This window comes from Bos indicus x Bos taurus, chromosome 2 (genome assembly GCF_003369695.1).
Source record: "Bos indicus x Bos taurus breed Angus x Brahman F1 hybrid chromosome 2, Bos_hybrid_MaternalHap_v2.0, whole genome shotgun sequence".
NCBI lineage: Eukaryota > Metazoa > Chordata > Mammalia > Artiodactyla > Bovidae > Bos > Bos indicus x Bos taurus.
Window position 1 is genome coordinate 88889083 of NC_040077.1, and position 22327 is coordinate 88911409.

General features: G+C 40.0%; 1 protein-coding gene across 8 annotated transcripts in view; it reads left to right on the forward strand.

Annotated features, from left to right (window-relative positions):
* SPATS2L (spermatogenesis associated serine rich 2 like) overlaps window positions 1-22327 on the forward strand; it is a 190929-nt gene that overhangs the window by 140270 nt on the left and 28332 nt on the right. For 6 of the 8 annotated variants that reach the window (XM_027564026.1, XM_027564016.1, XM_027563999.1 and 3 more), the window contains 2 exons: window positions 7653-7859; window positions 9219-9354. In XM_027564026.1, coding sequence (XP_027419827.1) covers window positions 7653-7859; window positions 9219-9354 — 343 coding nt within the window. The remainder of the gene's footprint in view (window positions 1-7652; window positions 7860-9218; window positions 9355-22327) is intronic. The other 2 variants (XM_027564009.1, XM_027564004.1) reach the window with 1 other exon arrangement.

The following is a 22327-nucleotide window of genomic DNA, read 5'->3' on the forward strand; positions in this document are numbered from 1 at the left end:
AAAGGAGAGAATGGAGAAACAGGGGGACATATGAAGAAACAATGCCCACAGTTTTTCCAAATTTAACATGAAACAACAACCCACATATCCAAAAAGCTCAGCAAAATCCAAGCAGGGTAAATGATAGAAAATCACACCAAAGCGTGTCACAGTCAAACTACTGAAAATCAGAAATGAAGATAAAAGTTTAAGTCAAAGTCAAAGGATAAAAGACACATAACAAACAGGAGACAACAAGAAGAGTAAAGGTTAACTTCTCATCAGAAATGATATGGGTCAGCAAACTCCAGAATGAAATCTATAATAGGAATAACTGCCAGTATGGAATTATATATATATCTAGAGAAAATATCCTTCAAAAAGGAAGATAAAGTCAAGATATTTTAAGATAAACAAAAATGGAAAGAATTTTTCACCAACAGAGTTGCACTACAAAACAAGCCAAAGGATATTCTTTAGGTTGAAAGTAAATGATACTAGATTGAAATTTGAATCTGCTGGAAGAAATGAAAAACACTGAAAATGGTAAATATATGGATAGAAATAAAAATGTTTTTTTTTTCCCCTCTTTGTTTTTTTTTGAAAATCAATTGACTGCTTAAAGCAAAAATAATAACAATGTATTGTGAGGTTCAGAACAAACATAGAGGTAAAATATATGGCTATAAGTATACAGTTGATAGAAGTGGGTATGTGTAATTATTTATTTATTATTGTATGATTGTTACATTATACATGAAACAGTATAATATTGATTCAAAGGACACTATGATAAATTAATGATACGTACTATAATCCTTGGAACAACCTCTAAAAGCAAAGAATGAAGAGGTATCACAAAAAAGATAAGATTAACAATTTCTTGAAAACCATTTCACCTAAAAGAAGTAAGGAAAAAATCAAAGAAATAAAGAATAAACACAACTCAAAATGGTAAACATAACCCACTAATACCAATAATTATATTAAATGGAGATGGACAAAAGACTCTAATTAAATAGCAGAGATTGACAGACTGGGTAGCAAGACCAGTAACAAGACTCAATTATATGCTGATTAAAGAAATACACTTTACACATGAAGACAGAGACCGGCCAAATTCACAATAGTTATGGGTTTTATCAGGCTTCTCTGGTGGCTCAGAGGTTAAAGTGTCTGCCTCTAATGCGGGAGACCTGGGTTTGATCCCTGGGTCAGGAAGATCCCCTGGAGAAGGAAATGGCAACCCACTCCAGTATTCTTGCCTGGAGAATCCCATGGACGGAGGAGCTTGGGTTTTATCACCATTTTATTAGTAACTGATAGAGCAAGTATATGAAAAATCTTTCAGAATGTTGAATATTTAAATAGTATTGTCAACCAACCTGACCTAATTGACATTTGTAGAACACTACACTAACAACTTGAAGGACACATGGCATTTTCACCAAAATAGACCAATTGCTAGACCATAAAATAAGTTTCAAAAAATTTAAGTATTAAAATATTTAGATTATGTTCTTTGACCAAAGATAGAAGTAAAATAACATTTAATAGCACTAAGATATCTAGAAAATTTCCAAAAATTTAGAAATTAATCAACCTTCTAAATAATTCATTGATGGGATATTTCCTGGCAGTCCAGTGGTTGGGACTCTGTGGTTTCACTGCTGAGGACCTGGGTTCAATCCCTGGTTAGGGAACTAAGATCCCGCAAGCCATGCAGCACAACCAAAATAAATAAACAAAAATAAATACTCTATTGATCAAAGAAAAAAAATTCACAAGAGATATTAGAAAATCATTTGAACTGCACCATAATGAAAATACAGTAACTCAGTTACCAGTATCAGTAATGAAATCGATCCTGACCCCACATTTATTTATTTAAAGACTAACAACAGGATATTGTAAAAGAATTTTATGCCAAAAGGGAAGTGAACAAATTTCTTTAAAAATATGAATCACTAAAATGCACATAAGAAGAAATGGAAAATAGAAATAGCTCTAAATCCATCAAAGCAATTGGTAATTAAAATTCCAGGCTGAGGTGGCTTCACCAGTGAACTCTTAATTTAAGAAAAAATAATAGCAGTCTTAAACAAATCTTTATTTCCTGAAATAGTTTAGGAATAGAAGGAAGTCAGCACTTTTCAACTCATTTAATGAGGCCAGCATAGCCTTATCAAAACCTGACAAAAATTATTACAGGAAAAGCCTCGGAACCACATTGCTCATAAATAAAAGAGCAAAATCCTCAACAAAATATTAGCAAACCAAAGTAAGGACAATATATTAAAAAGTTAATACACTATAACCAAAGTAGTTTTTTCCAGGAATGCAGCATTGGTTTAACATTTAAAAAGCAACCAATGTTGTAATAAAATCAAAGAAAATAACAGCATGATCATCTTAAATCACTTGATAAAATAAAAACTCCCAGTATATAAGAAAACTAACTGATAAACATATGAAAATTATACTGTATAGCCAATATAATACTTGATAATAAAATATTGAATGTAGTTTTCCTAAAATCAAGAACAATGCAAGAGTAATTGTTCTACATTGTCCTAGAATTCCTAGCCAGTCCAATAAGGCAAGGAAAAATTGGAAAGACAGAAATTACTCTTCATTTACAGATATCATTATTGCCCATATAGAAAATTACAAGAAAGCTACAAAACAAAAAACTAACAAGGAAATCAGCAAGGTGTTTTAGGTTCAAGTTCAATATATAAAAAGCTAATTTGTATTTCTGTATTCTAGCAACCAGCAATTGGGAAAGGAAGTTTTAAAAAATTACTATATATACAATGACATTTTGCATGTCATCTAAAATTTTTGTTCAGTCACCAAGTTGTGACCAACTCTTTTCCACCCCATGGACTGCAGCACTCCAGTCTTCAGCATCCTGTCCTTCACCATCTCCCAGAGTTTGCCCAAGTTCATGTCCATTGAGTTGGTGATGCCATCCAACCATCTCATCCTCTGTTGCCCTCTTCTTCTTCTGCCTTCAATCATTTCCAGCATCAGGGTCTTTTCCAATGAGTCGGCAGTTCGCATCAGGTGGACAAAGTATTGGTGCTTCAGCTTCAGCATCAGTCGTTGCAAAGAGTATTCAGGGTTGATGTCCTAGGAATAAAAACTAAAGATGCACAAGACACTGAAAGCTGTAAAATGATGCAACAAATAAAAGAAAACCTAAAGAAATGGGGAGATATATAATGTCCAGTACTCAAAAGATGCAATATCACTAAGATACCAGTTATCTCCAAATTGATTTATACACTGAATGCAAATGCAGTTAACATCCCATCAGATTTTTTTGAAAAGAAATATACAAGTTCATTGTTAAATTTATATTGAAATGCAAAGGACCTAAGATCTTGAAGCAATCTTGGAAAAGAAGAGTAAAATTGAAGGACATTCATTATTTAATATTAAGACTCGTTATATAGTAATTAGTAAATGAGATAGTGTGGTATCAGGGTGAGGAGAAACAATTAGATCTGTGGAATAGAATAGAGTTCAGCAATAGAACACACAGATACAGTCAACAAATTTTCAACTGAGGTGCCAAAATAGTTTAGTGGAGAAAGGTCAACTCAGATTTATCATGCTGGAGTCTTATATTCTTTTTTCGCATTTTACGTACTAGTTGTTAAAGGCAGAAAGACTATGTCCCATTTAACTCCTGCGAATTAGCCAGGGCAAGCACATAGTGGTCATTCTATACAGGCCTGTTGAGTTAAATTGAATCAGAAATCAGATCCATACTCAGAAAGCTATATAACATCTATGTTGGGATTTGATAAGTAATTTTAATAAGAGGAAGCCTCAAGTAATAGATTCAAAAACACATAAGCTTCTAGGAGCAATTTTTTAGACACATGGACAAGGATTAAATTCAAATATAATTTTTATTGAAATCTGGGCAGATTGGGTGTTTCCAAAGATAACTTTTCTTTCCAAGAAGTAGCTACTTTGGTTCAAGTATTTGATGAATATTGGATAAAGACATAGCCAGAGACTCATATCAAACTAGGCTCCCTATAATTGGAAAGGCCCCAGGCATGCAAAGTATGAAAGGAATACTGATTCATTCATTCACCCATCCATTCAGTATTCATCATGTACCCACAAGGCGCCAAGCATATAATGATGAACAAGACATACATCACTGTCTCCACTTTTCTCATGTAGAAATTGAAGAGGATATTTTAAGGTTTCACTAAAATCAATACTCTTAGTCTAGAATATAAATTTGTAATGACTATAGATTGTAGGCCAACAAATTTCATGCTTCTTTTGGTTTGTATTAGGGCTCTTCAATAGAAAAATAGTATGAGCTGTATATGTAATTTTAAATTGTCTAGTAGACACATTTAAAAAGTAAAAATAAACAGGTGAATTAAATTGAGTAATATATTCTATCTAAATTATGTTGACAATCATATTGACATGTGATCAATATTTTTTATTGATCAAAGGAATATTTTTAATTCTCCTTTTTTAAGTCTTCACATTTCAGTGTGTAATTTACACTTAGAGCCAACTCGATTCAGACAAGCCATGTTTCAAGTGTTCAGTAGCCTTATGTGGCTAGTGGCTACCTTATTGGAGAGTGATATGATTCAACTCCAAGTCAGCTATAGTCTACTGAAGATTACAAGTGGAGGGACTTCCCTGGTGGACCTGTGGTTCAGCATCTGCCTTCCACTGTAGGCAACACAGGTTCAATCGCTGGTCAGGGAATTAAGATCCCACATGCTATGGGGCAATGCACCACAACTACAAAGCCCATGTGCCACAACTAAGATTCGGTGCAGCCAAAAATACATAAGTAAAAATTTCTAATTAAAATAATAAAGTTTACAAGTAGATTTCTGAAAGGTGGAAAACTGATGGTATTTCTAGCTCATAATGTTAGAGGAAAATCACTGTTTCCAGGAAAGGACTCTTTTTATTCTATTGCTAGAAATATAAGGACCTGTGGTCAGAATGAACTAATTCTGTTATAGTCAATAGTTCTGTAACCCTCCACCAATTCACCAGTTTTCATCTGAAAGAATCCTAGAGTTTTACTATATTTGGAGACAAATTGTACCACCAGTGTGCAAATATACGCAAGTAGTCTTTGAGATGGAGAAGGCAATGGCAACCCACTCCAGTACTCTTGCCTGGAAAATCCCATGGATGGAGGAGCCTGGTAGGCTGCAGTCCATGGGGTTGCAAAGAGTCGGACGCGACTGAGCAACTTCACTTTCACTTTTCACTTTCATGCATTGGAGAAGGCAATGGCAACCCATTCCAGTGTTCTTGTCTGGAGAATCCCAGGGACAGGGGAGCCTGGTGGGCTGCCGTCTATGGGGTCGCACAGAGTCGGACATGACTGAAGCGACTTAGCAGCAGCAGCAGCAGCAGTCTTTGAGAACTCAGATCTTTCCATCATTCAATGACCCCACCATTGAGACAGCTTTCAGGTCCTAAAAACAATACTACTACTCAAATTTCTCAATAAATACTTGTTAGATGAATGATGAAATGAACCAGAAGCCCTCATATCAGTTCTTTGATGCACAAAATATATTCAGCTCTAGGTTAATAATCCCAAACTCATTTGCATGCTGGTCTTCCCATTTAAAATGCTTTTGCATTCAACAAAATAATTTCTTTCTTCTGTTCTAAGGTCATTATTTCCACTAGGCTATAATGGAAATCCCCTTTATTTTCAAGAATAACAGTAATTTACTACACTATGCACAATGAACTGTATTTTAGAGTCTTAATTTATTGAATTTCATCAAACCTGAATCTCAACTGTGATTTAGAGAGAGTTGGAACCAGCCTATACTTACTCACTTTTAACAAAACATTTATACAGTCATCAAAAAATTAGTTTTTCATCTTTCACAGTAGAGTTTCTCCTGGTGAGGGTACTACCCAGGTACCATCCAACTCCACCCCAACGAAAACACCTGGAAGCTGAATCCTGGATCCACTTCTGAATCGAAATTTCTGCAGGTGGTGTCAGGGAATTTGCATTTGCAATAAGTACTAGGGGAAAAGTCATGCACACTAAAGTTTGACAACCACTGCCCTTGCAGTAAAGTTCCAAACTTTAGTATGACTAAAGATAAAATTGTATACTATCATTTAAATCTGTTTTATTACTGGAGGAAATGATGTTTTCAGTACTTAATTACTTTGTTCACCACCTGGGCTGAACATTCCACTGTGTGCTGTAATTTCCTTTTAAGTAAATTTTAAGAGGCACTCAGTATTCAGCCTATAAAGCATAGGCTGTGCCTTTTTGATATATAGGTAATAAATGATGGCTTCAACTAAAATCAGATTTACCCATCATAAATGGGCAAACGTCTAAAACCAAACTGACTCGGACCAAATCCTATTCTTTTGTACTTTCCAAGTGTGTTCTCTATAATGCTTGTGACAGTGTCAGGAAAGGTATTCTTTGTTTCTTTTTTTTTTTCCTATGAAATCATTTTAAGAGTATTTTAATTCAGTCACAATCCTACAGATAGCTATTGAGCTAGACACAAGTACTGGAGCTTCAAAAACGAATCAGATTTTGCATCTGCCTTTAAGGGCATCTTAGCCTCTGCAGGGAAGGAGCAGACATGAGAACCTTGTGTTGAATTTAACGCACCAGGTTATACCAGGAAGTAGAGAGAGGTGAGACAGAGGCCGGGCTTCATAGTGATGATGTTGTGCTCAGTTTGGGTATGAGCCGTAGTTGGCCAGAGAAATGGACTCATTCATACAGGGTAATCCAGACATCAGGATGGTCAGAAGTGCCAAACCCACACTCTTTCCATTACACCCAACTTTCTCCAAGAACCTGACCTGCAAAAGCAGGCTGGCTTCCCTTTTTCTCATACCCAGAGCTCTCTCTGGTTGTGAGTGAGATGTTAAGTGTGATACATTTCCTTTTCAGGCCACTAAGGTGCCATTTAATCCACTCCAGCCATAACTAAATAGGAAGCTACCTTTAAAAGATGCCGAAAGCAACGTGCTGCTAATTTATTGCCACATCTGTTAAAGCTCCAGAGGGAATCTGACTCTCTAGATTTTAAATATAGTTGAGTTATTGTGATGATGTTTCCTGATTTAATCCTTCCATAAATTAGATGAAATGATCATAGAACCTGTTGTCACTTCATTCTTGCCCTAGCTCCTCTTCTGCCTTCATTAATTCCGAATAAAATACCACAAGACATTGATGTAGCACTTGGAGATGGGAGGGCTGTGTTTTTATAGCCTCAATTTGAAATCATACTTAAAGACATCTAAGCCTTTACTGAATAGTGGGGGAACTGTTCATGCATATAAGGCTCCTAAGGATCTTCCTGGGTAGTTATGGGTGAGGAAACTAAGACTCAGAGATAAGTGGCTTGCCTGGGGTCACTCTGTAAGTAATTACTAGAGTCAAAACACCCACTCAGGTCTTCTAACTCCAAGTACAAGGCTCTTTCTAGTATATCCTTTCATCTTCTGGGGAGTCTATTAAAACAGTTTCTTGACTGTTTGCAGTGAAAGGAACTATTGCCAACATGTTAACAAAACCCAAAATTGTGGCATCCCCATCACCTGATCGTCAGTGTTTTTAGTTTATCACTTCACAGTCATTATTTGGTGTTTTCTTACAGAAGGCAACAGACCACTGCAACAGAAACTGTCCTTAGATGGGAACCCCAAACCTATACATGGAACACCAGAGAGGTCAGATGGCCTACAGTGGTCAGCTGAGCAGCCTTGTAACCCAAGCAAGCCTAAGACAAAAACATCTCCTGTTAAGTCCAATGCCCCTGCAGCTCATCTTGAAATAAAGCCAGATGAGTTGGCAAAGAAAAGAGGTAAAGTGATTTCTTTTGCACAAATGATTCAACATATTTTGCACACACAGAGAAGTATCTGAATGACAGAACTTTCCAAAAGATACTGCTTAGTGAAGAGAGTTAGACCTGAAATTGCATTTCTTTCTGTGAGCCACATAGATTGAAAACCAGATATGATTCCTCCATTGTTAATCAAAGGTCTTGAATGTTTAAGTGGAATTATATCCCCTTTGTCTGCCTCTCTGTGGCCATTCTTCTCTTTCTAGGCATGGATAAATTTGCACCTCAAACACTTGGTACCCTAACATCCTATAAAGCAAATGTTAATGCAGGAGCCTCTTTAGCCATGTAAATGTTGAATGTTTCCCTGATATACAGGTTATGAATTTGCATTGACTGAAGATGAGTTTAGAGGCCAACCATGTCTTCTGATATGATGTTCCTCATGTAAATTCAGTTCTGTGTTAGAACTTTCAGACAAAAGACACTGAAAGAGGGTTTTATATTGGACACACTATATTTTGATTACATTTTGAACTTTGATATATTGATACTTTATGCATAACTAGTATTAAACATGAAAGGGGCTAAATCACTTCCTTTCTGATTACCAGAGGATTTAAATAATATTCTCATTCAGGCCTCAGTTGTATCTGATTTCCTTGGCTTGGGTTTGATTATACCTTCTCACTTTTCTTGAGAGAGATTTCTTTTTTCTAAGAAACCATGCCCTTGTTGGGATAAGTACAATTTGCCTATTTGCTCTGCACTATCTGTAAACCCTGGTGACAGTTTCAGGAAATCAGGCAAGATTGGCACCCACAGAGCTGCTTTAAGTACTGCTGGTATAATTACAGGCCTGGCTCAGGACTGATGGGGCCAGAGCCAGGGTACCTGGCATGGATGCTCTGTCCTCTCTCGAGTTCATTTGTACCTCTCCCAACCTCTATGTCATTTTCCTCTTCCAAAAGCCCTGCTGGCTTTAAACCACACAGAATGGTGTTTATAGAGAGAGCCAGCAGCACAAATGGTCTTTAGACGTATCAGATTCTAAGAATCCCCAGTTTGTAATAGAACATAATGATCTGAGCCTCTTTGCAAAGGGTAAAGGAGACACATGTGCCCAAAATGGCCCAGCCAGAGAGCCCACTGGTGAGATCACAGCTTCTCAGGGACCGCACAAACCACCCACTCTGGATTTTAAAAAATTGGGATTATAAACATCCTCTTAATGGAACTTTTTTTTTCATTGAAAAACAAAAGAAGATCCCTTTTTATTGGAAGGGGATATAGTTGCCTTTGTCATTGTTGTTTAGCTCAGAAATAAAAAAAATAAAGTGTTCACTTTAACATGTTCTTTCTTGACATTAATTTCAGGCCCAAATATTGAGAAATCGGTGAAGGATTTGCAACGCTGTACTGTGTCTCTGACTAGATACCGTGTCATGATCAAGGAAGAAGTAGATAGCTCCGTGAAGAAGATCAAAGCTGCCTTTGCTGAATTACACAACTGGTGAGTAATTTCACTTAGAAACTATCAATTTATGGCACTTGAGCTGTTCCTATAGGTAAAAGCATCAGATGGAAAATGTTTATTTAATACATAAACATCACAGAACAACACTTTGGCGAATTTTCTTAAACCCTGCTGACAGATGCATATCTTGGGAATAGAAAAGAAGAGAAAATTTGAAATAAAGGGAAACCTGATAGACTTATTCGCTGGAGTTTGAAGTTGGGTCAAAAGTATATGAATGATGTAGAACACAACCTCAGTAAAGGACAAAACTTCAAAAACTATATTTTTGACAAATCTCTGGAAGGTTAACATCATGAATGCTTACTCAGAAAGAATATTTTCCACCCTGATATCATCATAAAATAAGAAAAGCTCCCTTAACAAAATTCAGAAACAGCTTATGTAAACTTAGCGATAGACCCCCATTCTTGGTATCCTGAAGACTGGAATTAAGAAATGGTATGCCAGTGTGGTTTTGGTCCTGCCCCTGCCCTGCTCTGCAATGGATTTTGATGGAAGACATTTCTTTCAGCCTTATACTTTTGCTCATGTCCACAGTCAGAGTGAAATACCTGTTAGTAAAAAAGATTAAGTTAATATCAGTAGAAAAATGTTCTCAGTGTATCCATCAGGACACTTTCAGTTTCAAGTGACAGAACCTCAAATCACAGTAGTTAAAGAGAAAAGAGGATTTATTACTGATGCACATGAAAATCCCAGGAAATTCCTTTAGGCAAATTTGGTTCTAAGCCCAGTATGTTAGCAGGATTCAGATTCCTCTCTCTCTCTCTCTCTGCCTCCTTTCCTTGACCAGTGTCCCCCACAGTCTCCTGGTTCTGCTTATTCTTCACTTCACTCTTAGGTACAGTGTCTCCATGTCGCAGCAAAGATGACACGCTGGCAGCTCCAAGCTTTCACAATCTTTAGCCCTGTGATCTGAGAGAAGACTTCGTTTCCAGTAGTTCTGACAAAAAAGTCCGAAAGGGCTAATTCCCATTGGCTGGGTTGGGACATAGATCTGTCTATAAACCAGTCCCTGTAGCTACAGGGACAGTCTTCCCACTAGCCAGGCCAGAGTCATGTGCCTGCCCAGAGAGTTAGCGGTGGGACATTTGCAGGGTGGGGGGAAAACCCCACCTGAACTCCATGAACTGAGAGGTGAAGAACCCTGGATCCCTGGAGAAAAATCATGGTGTTAAAGAGGAAAATTAGAACAAAGAAAACACATGTCCACAATGTCCAGGCTCACATAACATGATCCCTATATTGGCTTCTCATGATTCCAGAGTTTGATCACACTTTCTGCATATTCTTCCCATTCTTAAGTCCTTTCTTTGACACTGATGTGCTTTTTTGCTGACTGTAGCATAGTGTAAAACTAAGGATTATGTCAATCAGTAACCTAATGTAAAAGTCTCAAACTTTAAAGCATCTGCTACTTAGAATGTGAGATTCCAGGGGTGCATCAATCACCAGGGACTTGAAAACAAACCATCTCCTTCAGTTATCATTCAGTGAGGAATCATTTACCCTCCACCCAGTGGAACACTTCTCTGTTTGATCAGATTATAACCTCACTAATTGTTCAAAGCAAACTCCAAGAATATGTTTGAAAGTACTTGGAGAAGGTAAAGATGCTATACAAATAAAAAGTATTATTATTACTGATTTTTAAATTTTATAGTTACATGACTTTTCCAATTTATCCTTCAGTTCAGTTCAGTTCAGTCACTCAGTCATGTCCAACTCTTTGCAACCCCATGAACCACAGCACGCCAGGCCTCCCTGTCCATCACCAACTCCTGGAGTCCACCCAGAACCATGTCCATTGAGTCGGTGATGCCATCCAACCATCTCATCTTCTGTTGTCCCCTTCTCCTCCTTAATTTTTCCTTCAGTCAGTTCAGTTCAGTTCAGTCTCTCAGTCGTGTCCGACTCTTTGCGACCCCATGAATCGCAGCATGCCAGACCTCCCTGTCTATCACCAACTCCCGGAGTTCACTCAGACTCACATCCATCAAGTCAGTGATACCATCTAGCCATCTCATCCTCTGTCGTCCCCTTCTCCTCCTGCCCCCAATCCCTCCCAGCATCAGAGTCTTTTCCAATGAGTCAACTCTTTGCATGAGGTGGCCAAAGTACTGGAGTTTCAGCTTTAGTATCATTCCTTCCAAAGAACACCCAGGGCTGATCTCCTTTAGGATGGACTGGTTGGATCTCCTTGCAGTCCAAGGGACTCTCGGGAGTCTTCTCCAACACCACAGTTCAAAAGCATCAATTCTTCGGCGCTCAGCCTTCTTCACAGTCCAACTCTCACATCCATACGTGACCACAGGAAAAACCATAGCCTTGACTAGACGGACCTTTGTTGGCAAAGTAATGTCTCTGCTTTTGAATATGCTATCTAGGTTGGTCATAACTTTTCTTCCAAGGAGTAAGCCTCTTTTAATTTCATGGCTGCAGTCAACATCTGCAGTGATTTTGGAGCCCAAAAAAATAAAGTCTGACACTGTTTCCACTGTTGCCCCATCTATTTGCCATGAAGTGATGGAACTGGATGCCATGATCTTCGTTTTCTGAATGTTGAGCTTTAAGCCAACTTTTTCTCTCTCCTCTTTCACTTTCATCAAGAGGCTCTTTAGTTTTTCTTCACTTTCTGCCATAAGGGTGGTGTCATCTGCATATCTGAGGTTATTGATATTTCTCCCAGCAATCTTGATTCCAGCTTGTGCTTCTTCCAGCCCAGTGTTTCTCATGATGTACTCTGCATATAAGTTAAATAAGCAGGGTGACCATATACAGCCTTGACGTACTCCTTTTCCTATTTGGAACCAGTCTGTTTTTCCATGTCCAGTTCTAACTATTGCTTCCTGACCTGCATATAGGTTCCTCAAGAGGCAGGTCAGGTGGTCTGGTATTCCCATCTCTTGAAGAATTTTCCAGTTTATTGTGATCCACACAGTCAAAGGCTTTAGCATAGTCAATAAAGCAGAAATAGGTGTTTTTCTGGAACTCTCTTGCTTTTTCCATGATCCAGCAGATGTTGGCAATTTGATCTCTGGTTCCTCTGCCTTTTCTAAAACTAGCTTGAACATCTGGAAGTTCACAGTTCACGTCTTGCTGAAACTTAGCTTGGAGAATTTTGAGCATTACTTTACTAGTGTGTGAGATGAGTGCAATTGTGCGGTAGTTTGAGCATTCTTTGGCATTGCCTTTCTTTGGGGTTGGAATGAAAACTGACCTTTTCCAAGTTACCCTAATATGTAAAAGCATGCTCAGGGGCTTCCTTGGTGTTCCAGCAGTTGAGAATCCACCTGCCAATGCAGGGGACATGGGTTCAGTCCCTGGTCCAGGAAGATCCCACATGCAGGAGAGCAACAAGGCCAGAGTGCCATAGTTACTGAGCCCAAGCACCTTAGAGCCATTGTTCCACAACAGGAGAAGCCACCACAGTGAGAAGCCTGGACACCAAAACTGGAGAGCAGCCCCGGCTCTCTGTAACTAGAGAAAACCCGTGTGCAGCAGCCAAGACCCAGCACAGCCAAAAATAAATAAATAAAAGAACACGCAACATCCAGACCTGTTCTCTGGAGCCAGAGTCAGCACACGTCACCTGTAAAGTGCCGGCGGGTTAAAAACCTTAAGCTTTACAGGCTGTAAGGTCTGTGTGCTCCTACTCAGGGCTGCTGTTGGGGTGTGGAAGCAGCTGGAGAGCCTGCAGAGGCAGGGGCCAAATCTGGCTCAGGGGGGGTTGTGGTTTGCCAGCCTCTGTCTGGAGGCTGCTCACAGAAGATGACTCTGTCTTCTCCTTTGTGCGGCATTTTAGAATACAGTCTTCCTCTGAGGCCCACGTGTGACACCTTCCCTCTGAGTGACTCACACACTAATCGACAGAGTGTAGCAATGACCTCAAATTACCTCTCTCCTCCAGCTGCTCTGAGTCCTTTTTTTATTTCCTTAGTAAAATGAACATCGCATGGCTCATGAGACGTCTTGAGATTTATAACCGATTCTTTGAGTGCTTTACTCCTCAAGAGCGGGAAGTGTGGGGCCAGGAAAGTCAGAACCCAGGGAAGATGCGTATCTTTGCTTGTAATTCACATCGTGTTTTATACTGATGGGAAGGATGGCTTCTGAATGAGCTCTGCCAAAGCAATACGGCTGTTTAAAAGTCACCTCCTTGACAAAAGGACATTTTCCCTCCAAACTGAACAAGAGAACATTTAGACCAACTACTTCCTGTATGGTGTTGCTGCGAAAGGGGAAAACACCACCCCTTGTTTTCTGACCTAACCCTTCAGCAAAACAATCCCCAAATAATTACACAAATGTTAACTTGAACGTAAAACTAAAGTATTTTTTAACAACCACAAACATGCATTTATGCCAAAGGGAAAAACTTGACCTCTATTCAAAATAAGTATGCTGCCCAGGCAACAGGGCGATGTGCTTGAATTAAGCCTCTCATTTTCTGAGGAGCAAAGGCTGGATCTTAAGGATTGTGGTGCTCTTGAAAAAATAGTGGGTCACAAAATAGAAGAAAGCAGCTTAAAAGCTTAAAAAATGAAACTTCCCTAGTGGTGCTGAAATCACGAACTCTAGGCAGTAGAGAGAATTTTGAATGCAGCCCTATTCATTTAGTACGATGGAAACCTCAGGGTTGCGACACACATAGAGTGTGTCCAGATTTGGAGGATGTGGAGCCCTCTGGAGATTTCCAGGAGTGCCGGTTCTGAGGCAGATGTTGACTCGTGGTGCACAAGCAACAGGGGTGTGGAGTACATCCCTCTGCAGCTTCTCCTGCGCTTCCTCGGGGCCACCCTGTTCTCTCACCTAAGCTCTCAATAGGCGCTGTGTGTAGTTTAGAAATAAATAGACAGTTAAAAAAAGAAAAACCACCCTTCATATTCACTTTGCTACCAAAGCACCAGCTTCAGGAGGTGAATCCCAAGTAACTAAATTCCTCCCCAGGCTGGAATTCACCGGAATGAATTGTGTGAGGTTGGGAGAAAGCCGTGGTTTGCACATGCTCAGTACTGAGTGAAGGGTGTCTGAGCGAAATGAAGGAAATCCTTGTCCTTCCCAATCTGGCTGTGAAGAATGTTTTGCTCAATATGTTACTGAAGAAAGCCATTAAGTAGCTAACTTATAATATCAGAGTTGGCACTTAACCAGGACACAGTTGCACAGGGCTAAATGATCATTACATGGCTCCTTCTCATTTTTCCAGAAAGAATTAGGGATTTAAGAGGGGGAACAAAGATGACACAATACCCTCTCAATATGTCTTCACAGAAAATAAATTCTGCAACATGAGCGTCTGTGTGAAAAGTCACATCAGGAACTAACATGAAGCAGCTGGTTTCTTTCCTATATGATTGGCCCCCTACCACAACTGGAAAATATTCATCTTTCGAATCATAGCTGCCAGGTTTAATTGCTTTGTGTGCAGACTAGTCTAACTTCTCACAAATCTGTGTGTGCATGGCCAAGTTGATGTTGACGGCTTTAAATGAGCAATAAAACATTAAATTCAAAAAACATTGAGGAAGGAGAGTAATACTTGATAGTTTTGCCATATGTGGGGGAGAAAGGATTCCAAAATAGAGCTGTAAAAAAATTGTTAGGTGCTATTATCAGTTTAACATCTAATTAAAAGCATTCCTAAAGAAAACGGAAGATGGTTAAGGAGCCAGAGGGTTAGGGTATGTGCTGGGTAACCAGGTTGCAGAGAATGGGGGCTGGAGGGAATAATATGTTTAGGCCGCTTTGCTTTCAAAAAGGAAAGGGAAATCAGTCAAAGCATGCCTCCTATATAAAGTGGCCAGACATGTTCCTGGACCTGTGTTTATTTTCTCTTGAAACAGTGCCAGGAAATTGGAAGTAGGTCAGAAGTTTCCCAGCTCCCCCAACCATAAGCCCTCGCCCACCTTCCCTTTCTTTGTCAGCTTTCCCTCCATCTTGGAGTTCACTCCCTCCCTGCAAGGGCAGGTGAGCCTCCTACTGTCCCCTACAGGCCAGGGGCTCCTCACAGCGACCCCAGTCACTACATTATGCCTGCGTGTTCAGTTGCTCAGTCATGAACAACTCTGTGTGACCCCACTGTGTGACACCCCACCTCCCTGAATGTAGCCAACCAGGCTCCTCTGTCCATGGAATTTTGCTGAAGCAGGTTGCCATTTCCTCCCTCCAGATCATCTTCCCAACCCAGGGATTGAACCTCTATCTCCTGGGTCCCCTGCATTGGCAGGTGTATTCTTTACTGCTGAGCCACCCAGGAAGCCCCTACTACACCGGAGGACCTTGTAATGGGCTCTCTGTCTCCTTTTTCTTTTCTTCCTTTTAATGACTGAAACTCATTTTGTGTCACTGGTAATCTCATCATTTTGATGACCATGTGATCCTCCCCCCAACCCCATCGCCCCCTCCAGAGTGACAGATTTGCATGTTAACCAGCTAACAGAGTCTGTTCAAGCTCTCCTCCAGCCAAAAGAATGACTCTAAATGTGAGAATTGCCAGCTAAAGAGAAAGCCACTTCGAGATAAGTATATCTTGTGCATCTCTCAAATCCCCCTCTGAAGGAGGGCTCTTTATCTGCTGCTAAAGCCCTGTGGGTAGCCAAGCAGAACCACACACAGACCACCAGGGTGGTCAGCAGGGTGGCCCCATGCACAGACCAGATATCGCTACTGTGACATTTTAAATGTTGTGTCTTTTTCTGGGATATGAACTTGAGAATGCCTCCCGAAGAAGAAATTGTCAGTGGGGCTGTTGCATTTCAGAGCAAGCCAGGCAGCAGTCTGTCCCATATTCCCACTTTGCTGCTTCTTGGGTGCCTGAATAACATCAAATTCTTGGAGCAGGCAGCCTTAGAACTACTTCAGCTTGAGTCCAAATGAGACCATTTGTCTTCACTTTTGCAGATTTATCACATAACAGGATTCTTATTCTTTGGTTGTTTCCTCCCCTCTCCCTGCTCGAACTCCCCAAACTTTTAGCTGCCTTTTCTAATACCCGGCTCTCCATACAGTGCTAAAAGCCGAGATTTCTGTGCCCTTTAGGTTTTTTATTTGTTATCTTTGTGAATAACTTAGCATTGACTGAAAGATGATGCCTGAGAATTAATATTTACTTCTCTCAGTACCAAAGTATATGTGTATGCACTATAATTACAAACTCTAGAGCTCCGTGGTCATCCTCTGCTTTGGTACCAGGCCCAGAGATGCTGATTTCACTGGGCATAAGTGAACCCAGAAATAAGGTTTTTGTTTTTAAAGATCCCTTGGTGATTCTCTTGTGCATCTGTGGTTGAAAACCACGGATTGAGAGTCCCGCAAAGGAGGGTGATATGTCTGGGGCTGGAGCAGTGTTCCCAACCAGATGAATTTGCCTTCCCCCAGGGAGACAGTTGGCATGTCTAGAAATATTTCTAAATTGTCACAGCTGCAGAGAGGTAGTGTTACTGGCCTCTAGTAGGCAGACATCAGGATGCCACTATTAATACTTATCCTAGTATGCACAGGACAGCCTTCCCCACCCCACCCCCTCCAAAGAACGATCTAGTCCAAGACGTCAATAGGCTGAGAAAGCCTGAGTGAGAGGAAAGGGAGACGAAGATTGCACCAGTCCTTCTGCATGGTCTGCTGCAGCTCCTTGAGTGAAGGGTGGAGATTCCTCCCTTTGCAACTTGCCCCCACCCCACTACCCAGTAGCTGTCTGCCCCTCCTCCAGCAGCCCTCCTAATCCACCACTGCAGACGAGAGAAGGGAGATTTCCTTTCCATGCCCAAATCATTCACATACCCCCCAATGCAGCCATAGTGTCTTCTCTTTTCACAGCAGTGCAGTAGGAAGGCATTTCTCCCATACTTCCTGAAACATAAACCTTATTGCTACACATTTTAAAGGTCAAATTACATTTTTGTTTCCATAAGACCAGCAGAAACAATTACATTGAAGTGTAGAAAACTGAGGACTTTGCTTCTTTGTCTATTTTTCATTATAGAATTCAAGTCAGTCCTTAGGAGAAAATGGAAAAATTAAGAACTGAAAGTTGTAGCTGGTGATAGACAGTCACTTTCATTCACCATGCTGTCTCTGCTGAGTCTTTTTTTTTTTTCTTTCTCATTTTGCAATAAAACCAAATAACGCAGTTATTGATTCAGGGACCCGGATTCAGATGAAGATCTGAGGCATGTAAAGATATATACAGTAGGGAATTGTTCCATTAAGTGTCTGTCTGGGGAGGTATTATTTTCCTCTGGCTTTAGCCAGGCAGCAGTATTGCTTGGTGTTTCTGGCTACACAGACGTTGGTATATATCCAAGTACTCTGGTGCCAGTGACATCCTCAGGTGGGCCTGCCCTTGTGCTATTTAAACTGAATGACAACAGAAGGTCTTTTTGCAATCTTACCGTGCTGTAGTGGTTGGGCAAGTATTTGTTGACCCTCTGTTAATTATAAGAGAATTACCCTCTTTTAATTAGGAGAATATTGAAATTAAGGCACTCTGTCTACTTTGATAGGAAAGTACAGGGGAAATATATATTAGGTGAAACAGGTCCCAGAATCAGATCTGCGCCTCAGAATAGATGCTATGACAGCAAGCAAATCTGGCTTTTGAGTTCAGTCACGTGGAGGATGTGGATGTCAGTGTGGGTAATGAGTTGAGACTCCATTGTAAAACAGTGTGACTGAAATAGGAAGCATTCTGAGTGCATTGAGTGTCTAGGGCAGGGTGTTGGTCAGTAATAAAGTGATGCTTTTCTCTGAGCCCTTCAACAGAGGATGTTCATCACAGGATTACCAATAGGAGAGAGGGCTGACGTTAGGAACCTTTGTAGTCACTTAGTATTGTCACGTGAGGACTTTAACAGGCCTTTGGTTTCCTGTTAAAATATCAACAACGTGTTAAATAATTGCTAGATTTTGCCAACTCCTTAGCCTATACACATGATGCAGATAAAACCAAGAGTTTACATATTTTATGTTTTTTCCAAGAAGTTTAATACAAAGTCTCTACATCCTTCTGCCCTGCAAGGGAATACAATCTTTTCATTGAGCAAAGCCTATCCAAACAAGACTTTCTGACTAATCTCCTTCCTTCTCATCAGATGTTTTTTCCAAGTGCCTACCTGCTAGTGACTTGTGTTATCCTGTGGAAATTAGACAAATCCATTCCTTCTCCCCACACTCAGTATTGGAGATTATGCCAGCATATTAAAAGAACGCACATTATGGAGATGAGCATACACCTGCAAAGGATATCGAGACAGTAGTAGAAGAAGCTAATAAATATATTTATGCCTCAAGAGAGCCGTATGTATGCTTTTCTGTCACTGGCCTAGCTGACTAACTGCCCAAAATGACTCCTTTTCCTCACTTGGCGCCAGTCCAATAAACAGAAATCAGTTCCAGGATCCATTTCTGAAATTGTGAAAAGGGTAAATACCTTATACCATGGAGGAACTCAAGGTTCCTGTGACTTTGTGTCTATGGCAAGTCCCCGTGGCACAGCGCATTTCAAATCTTGCCTTGTTCGTGAATATGTGTCATTCTAAATAGGGGTAGCTCACTCTTGGGAAGCGAAAGCTTCTCTTTTCCTCTTTTCTTTCCTCCCCAAGGTTTTTCTCTGCGTTAGATGTTTCCCCAGGGCCACTGCAAGGACCGAGTGAATCAGTCGACATGAAGGAAGAGCAGGCTGATAAATACAAGAAGTACAGAACTGGCCTTTTCAGTTTGGATACGGTCCCCGGGAAACCAGCATAAATAGCACCTTGTATTAATAGCCTTTGTGAGCTCCACGTGTGATTACCTCCATACGTCTTGTCAGCGGCACACTTAGAGCTGGAAGTCAGCTTTCTTTCACTGCAGCCTTCTTGCAGAATAATAAACCCAGAAGAAGAGCTAGAGGATAAGAAGTTGGTTCTGATTTCAGCTTGAAATCTGAAAAGATTTCTGAATCTTTTCAGCAAATGAAGGCTGCCCGTCAAATCAGCTTCAGAACATGCTCCCCAATAGGAATCGTTAAGTTTTTATCATAGAACGGAAATATAAAAAGGAATTAAGCAAAGTGTTCTAACTATACAATCCCAAGAGAATGTGTATCATTTGTATGTGTGTGTTTTTAAAAATTTAAAATATAATCCATTTTCACTGAGAAAATAAGACAAATTTGTTCCTATATATTAGGATAAATATAAAATACATTATTGTTTGAAAAGTGGAATATCCTAGACACAGTCTCAGAGTACATCTTGGAGTTTATTTGTATTTATTAGACCAGTACAGAGTGAGAGTGTAGAGTCAAATGAGACCAAGGAGTAATTTGGGACACTTAATTGTCTAGCACAGCAACAAATCATATAAAAGCTGTACCTGAAGCTAATACAGTAGATTTCCTTACATGTATGTTACATTATTGCTCCAGTGACTGTTACCTTTGGTACTTAATAGGCCATATTGGAACAAAAGTGACATCTTCCTGGGTTTATTAACAACTTAATTAGGAGGCATGAGGTGTGGATTTCCACGGGATAGGATTTAAATCTCCTCTCCACATATGCTAGTACCGAATATGGTTGAGTTTCCTAACTTCTACTCAGATGCGAAACAGGGCTACTGTCTCTTTCTGGAGTTTTATGAAGATTCATGTACAAGATATGCACTCTGCAGATTATTCTAGAAAATTTCATGCCTGGTCCATGATAGAGGTTCAGTCTAGACTGGTTCTCTTCTCTTTCAGGTAAGCATTTAGTAAATGTCTTTTCCTCTCTACCAAGACACTAGGAGGAAGTGAATCCATTCCACCTTTCAGTTTACTGAGCATACACTGGATTTCAGCTGTAAGATATGGATATTTCATCATAGCTTTTTACTGTCTGCTCCCTGGTAAAGAGAGATGTAAGGCAAAGGAACCTCTGATTCCGAATGGCCACAGTTGTCACATCAGGCCTCCTTTCCCTTTCCTGTCTTGCCATGCCTTCTCTCTACCTTCCCTTCCCTTCTCTTCATTCATCCACCCGATACAGTAGAACCCCAGGGCTAGTGGGTGAATGTAGAAACTGCACAAAGGCAAGTACTGCAATGGAGCTGGGCCTGGAGGAGGAGAAATCAATACCGCCTGGTTAAGGAAGGGTCGACCACAGAGGTGACATTTGAGCTGGTCTTTGAAGGAAGACTAGGAATTTGTCATCCTGGGAGGGAAAAAGGATTCCATGCAGAAGAAATAACACAAGGAACCAGAAAATAAGAGAGACCACAACATGATTTGAGAGGAGTGTGTGCCCTGGGTCTCACTCCATCGAAGTGAACTGTGAGCACATCCCTCTCAAACCAAAAAATTTATTTATAAATAATTTATGTGTGCTATGGTTAATCTGTATACTGAAGATTGGGAAAGTCTACTTTTTGGAATGAAAAGTAAACACTGGGACTTCCCTGGTGGTCTAGTGGTTAAGACTCTGCACTTCCAATGCAGGGGGCACAGGTTTGATCTCTGGTTGGGGAATTAAGATCCTGCATGCCACATAGCTCAGCTTAAAAAAAAAATTAAAAATGTATGTACATGCAGTTTACTATTTTCTTTATGCCCCTATTTGGGAAGCCATTGGCTGGGGCAGGTCCTGAAGATGAGGGGCAACAGATGAGCCTGGAGATGCTGGCTGGTGAGAGCTTTTTGGCCCAAACCAAGAAGTACACATTCTCTCCTCTTCACAAAAGAGTCAAAAGATGCAGGAGCCCTCAGGAGGCCAGAGCAGTGGAGGCTAGGCCTGACTGCCTTGGGTCAGAAGTAGGCCAGCATTTCTGTGACTTTTTCTGGCCCTGTCAATCTCTTCTAGTTTCTGTTCATGAGTATGTGTTAACTGTGATTCATCACTATGATGGCTTCTGCCTAGATGCCCTCTTCCCCCCAAATTGGAGGGGAATGCAACAGTATTCAGAGTGGTTGGCTGTATTTTGGGTATGAGACAGAGATTTTATTTTGAAATTTGTTTTATCTTCCTTTCTACATTTCCCAGTTTTTTGTTTTTAATGAGAGCTGTAGGTGGCGCTAGTGGTAAAAAAAACCTGCCTACGCAGTGCAGGAGACACAGGAGACACGTGTTTGATTACTGGGTTGGGAAGATTCCCCTGGAGGAGGAAATGGCAACCCACTCCAATATTCTTGCCTGGAGAATCCCATGGACACAGGAGCCTGGTGGGCTACAGTCCAGGGGTCAAAAAGAGTGAGACACGACTGAAGTGACTTAGCACAAAATAAAGTAAATGAAGAATGTTACTTCCTTAAGTGGTACCCTTGTGCTGTAAGACAATCAACACCACAGATAGAAGTTTGCTTTCTTTTTCATAGATGTAGTTTTGTTGTTCTTTTATTTTTTTAAAAAAGGAGATGGTAGTAAGTCATATCATATTTATACCTATAGAAGCTGAAATACAGATAAGTTACTTTCCCTGAATGCTGATCACCATGTAAAGAAACAAAACTAAGAAGTAGTCAGCAAAGATAAGAAATTATATTATTAAGTCAAATCAGATGTAAAATTCTAAATAGAAGTATATAAGGAATGTAGATACTTTTTAATTAAGCATGTGATGATGTGGGATTTGTAGAATTTGCAGGATTTTGCAACTCTGATGTCATTTCTTAAATTCCAAGAAAAAAAAGGAATCCCTGTCCATATTTGTTCATTTTTCAATTAACTATTGTGTGTAAGGAACTCCAGGATTTTGTGGTGAGAGTTAGTCATTATGCTTCATCTGCACATGTCTATGCATCTCAGATGGTGTGGTGAAATATTCATCAACTGTAATTTAAATCATTATCTAATTCCAATATAAAATATGCAGACTAAGAGGTATTAACATTAACAGGTTATGTTACCTCTGATTTAAAAAAAAAGGGAAAAAAATGGCCTCAACCTGATTGGCAAATGGAGCCCAGCTGCCGTGTTCACTGGCCGCCAGA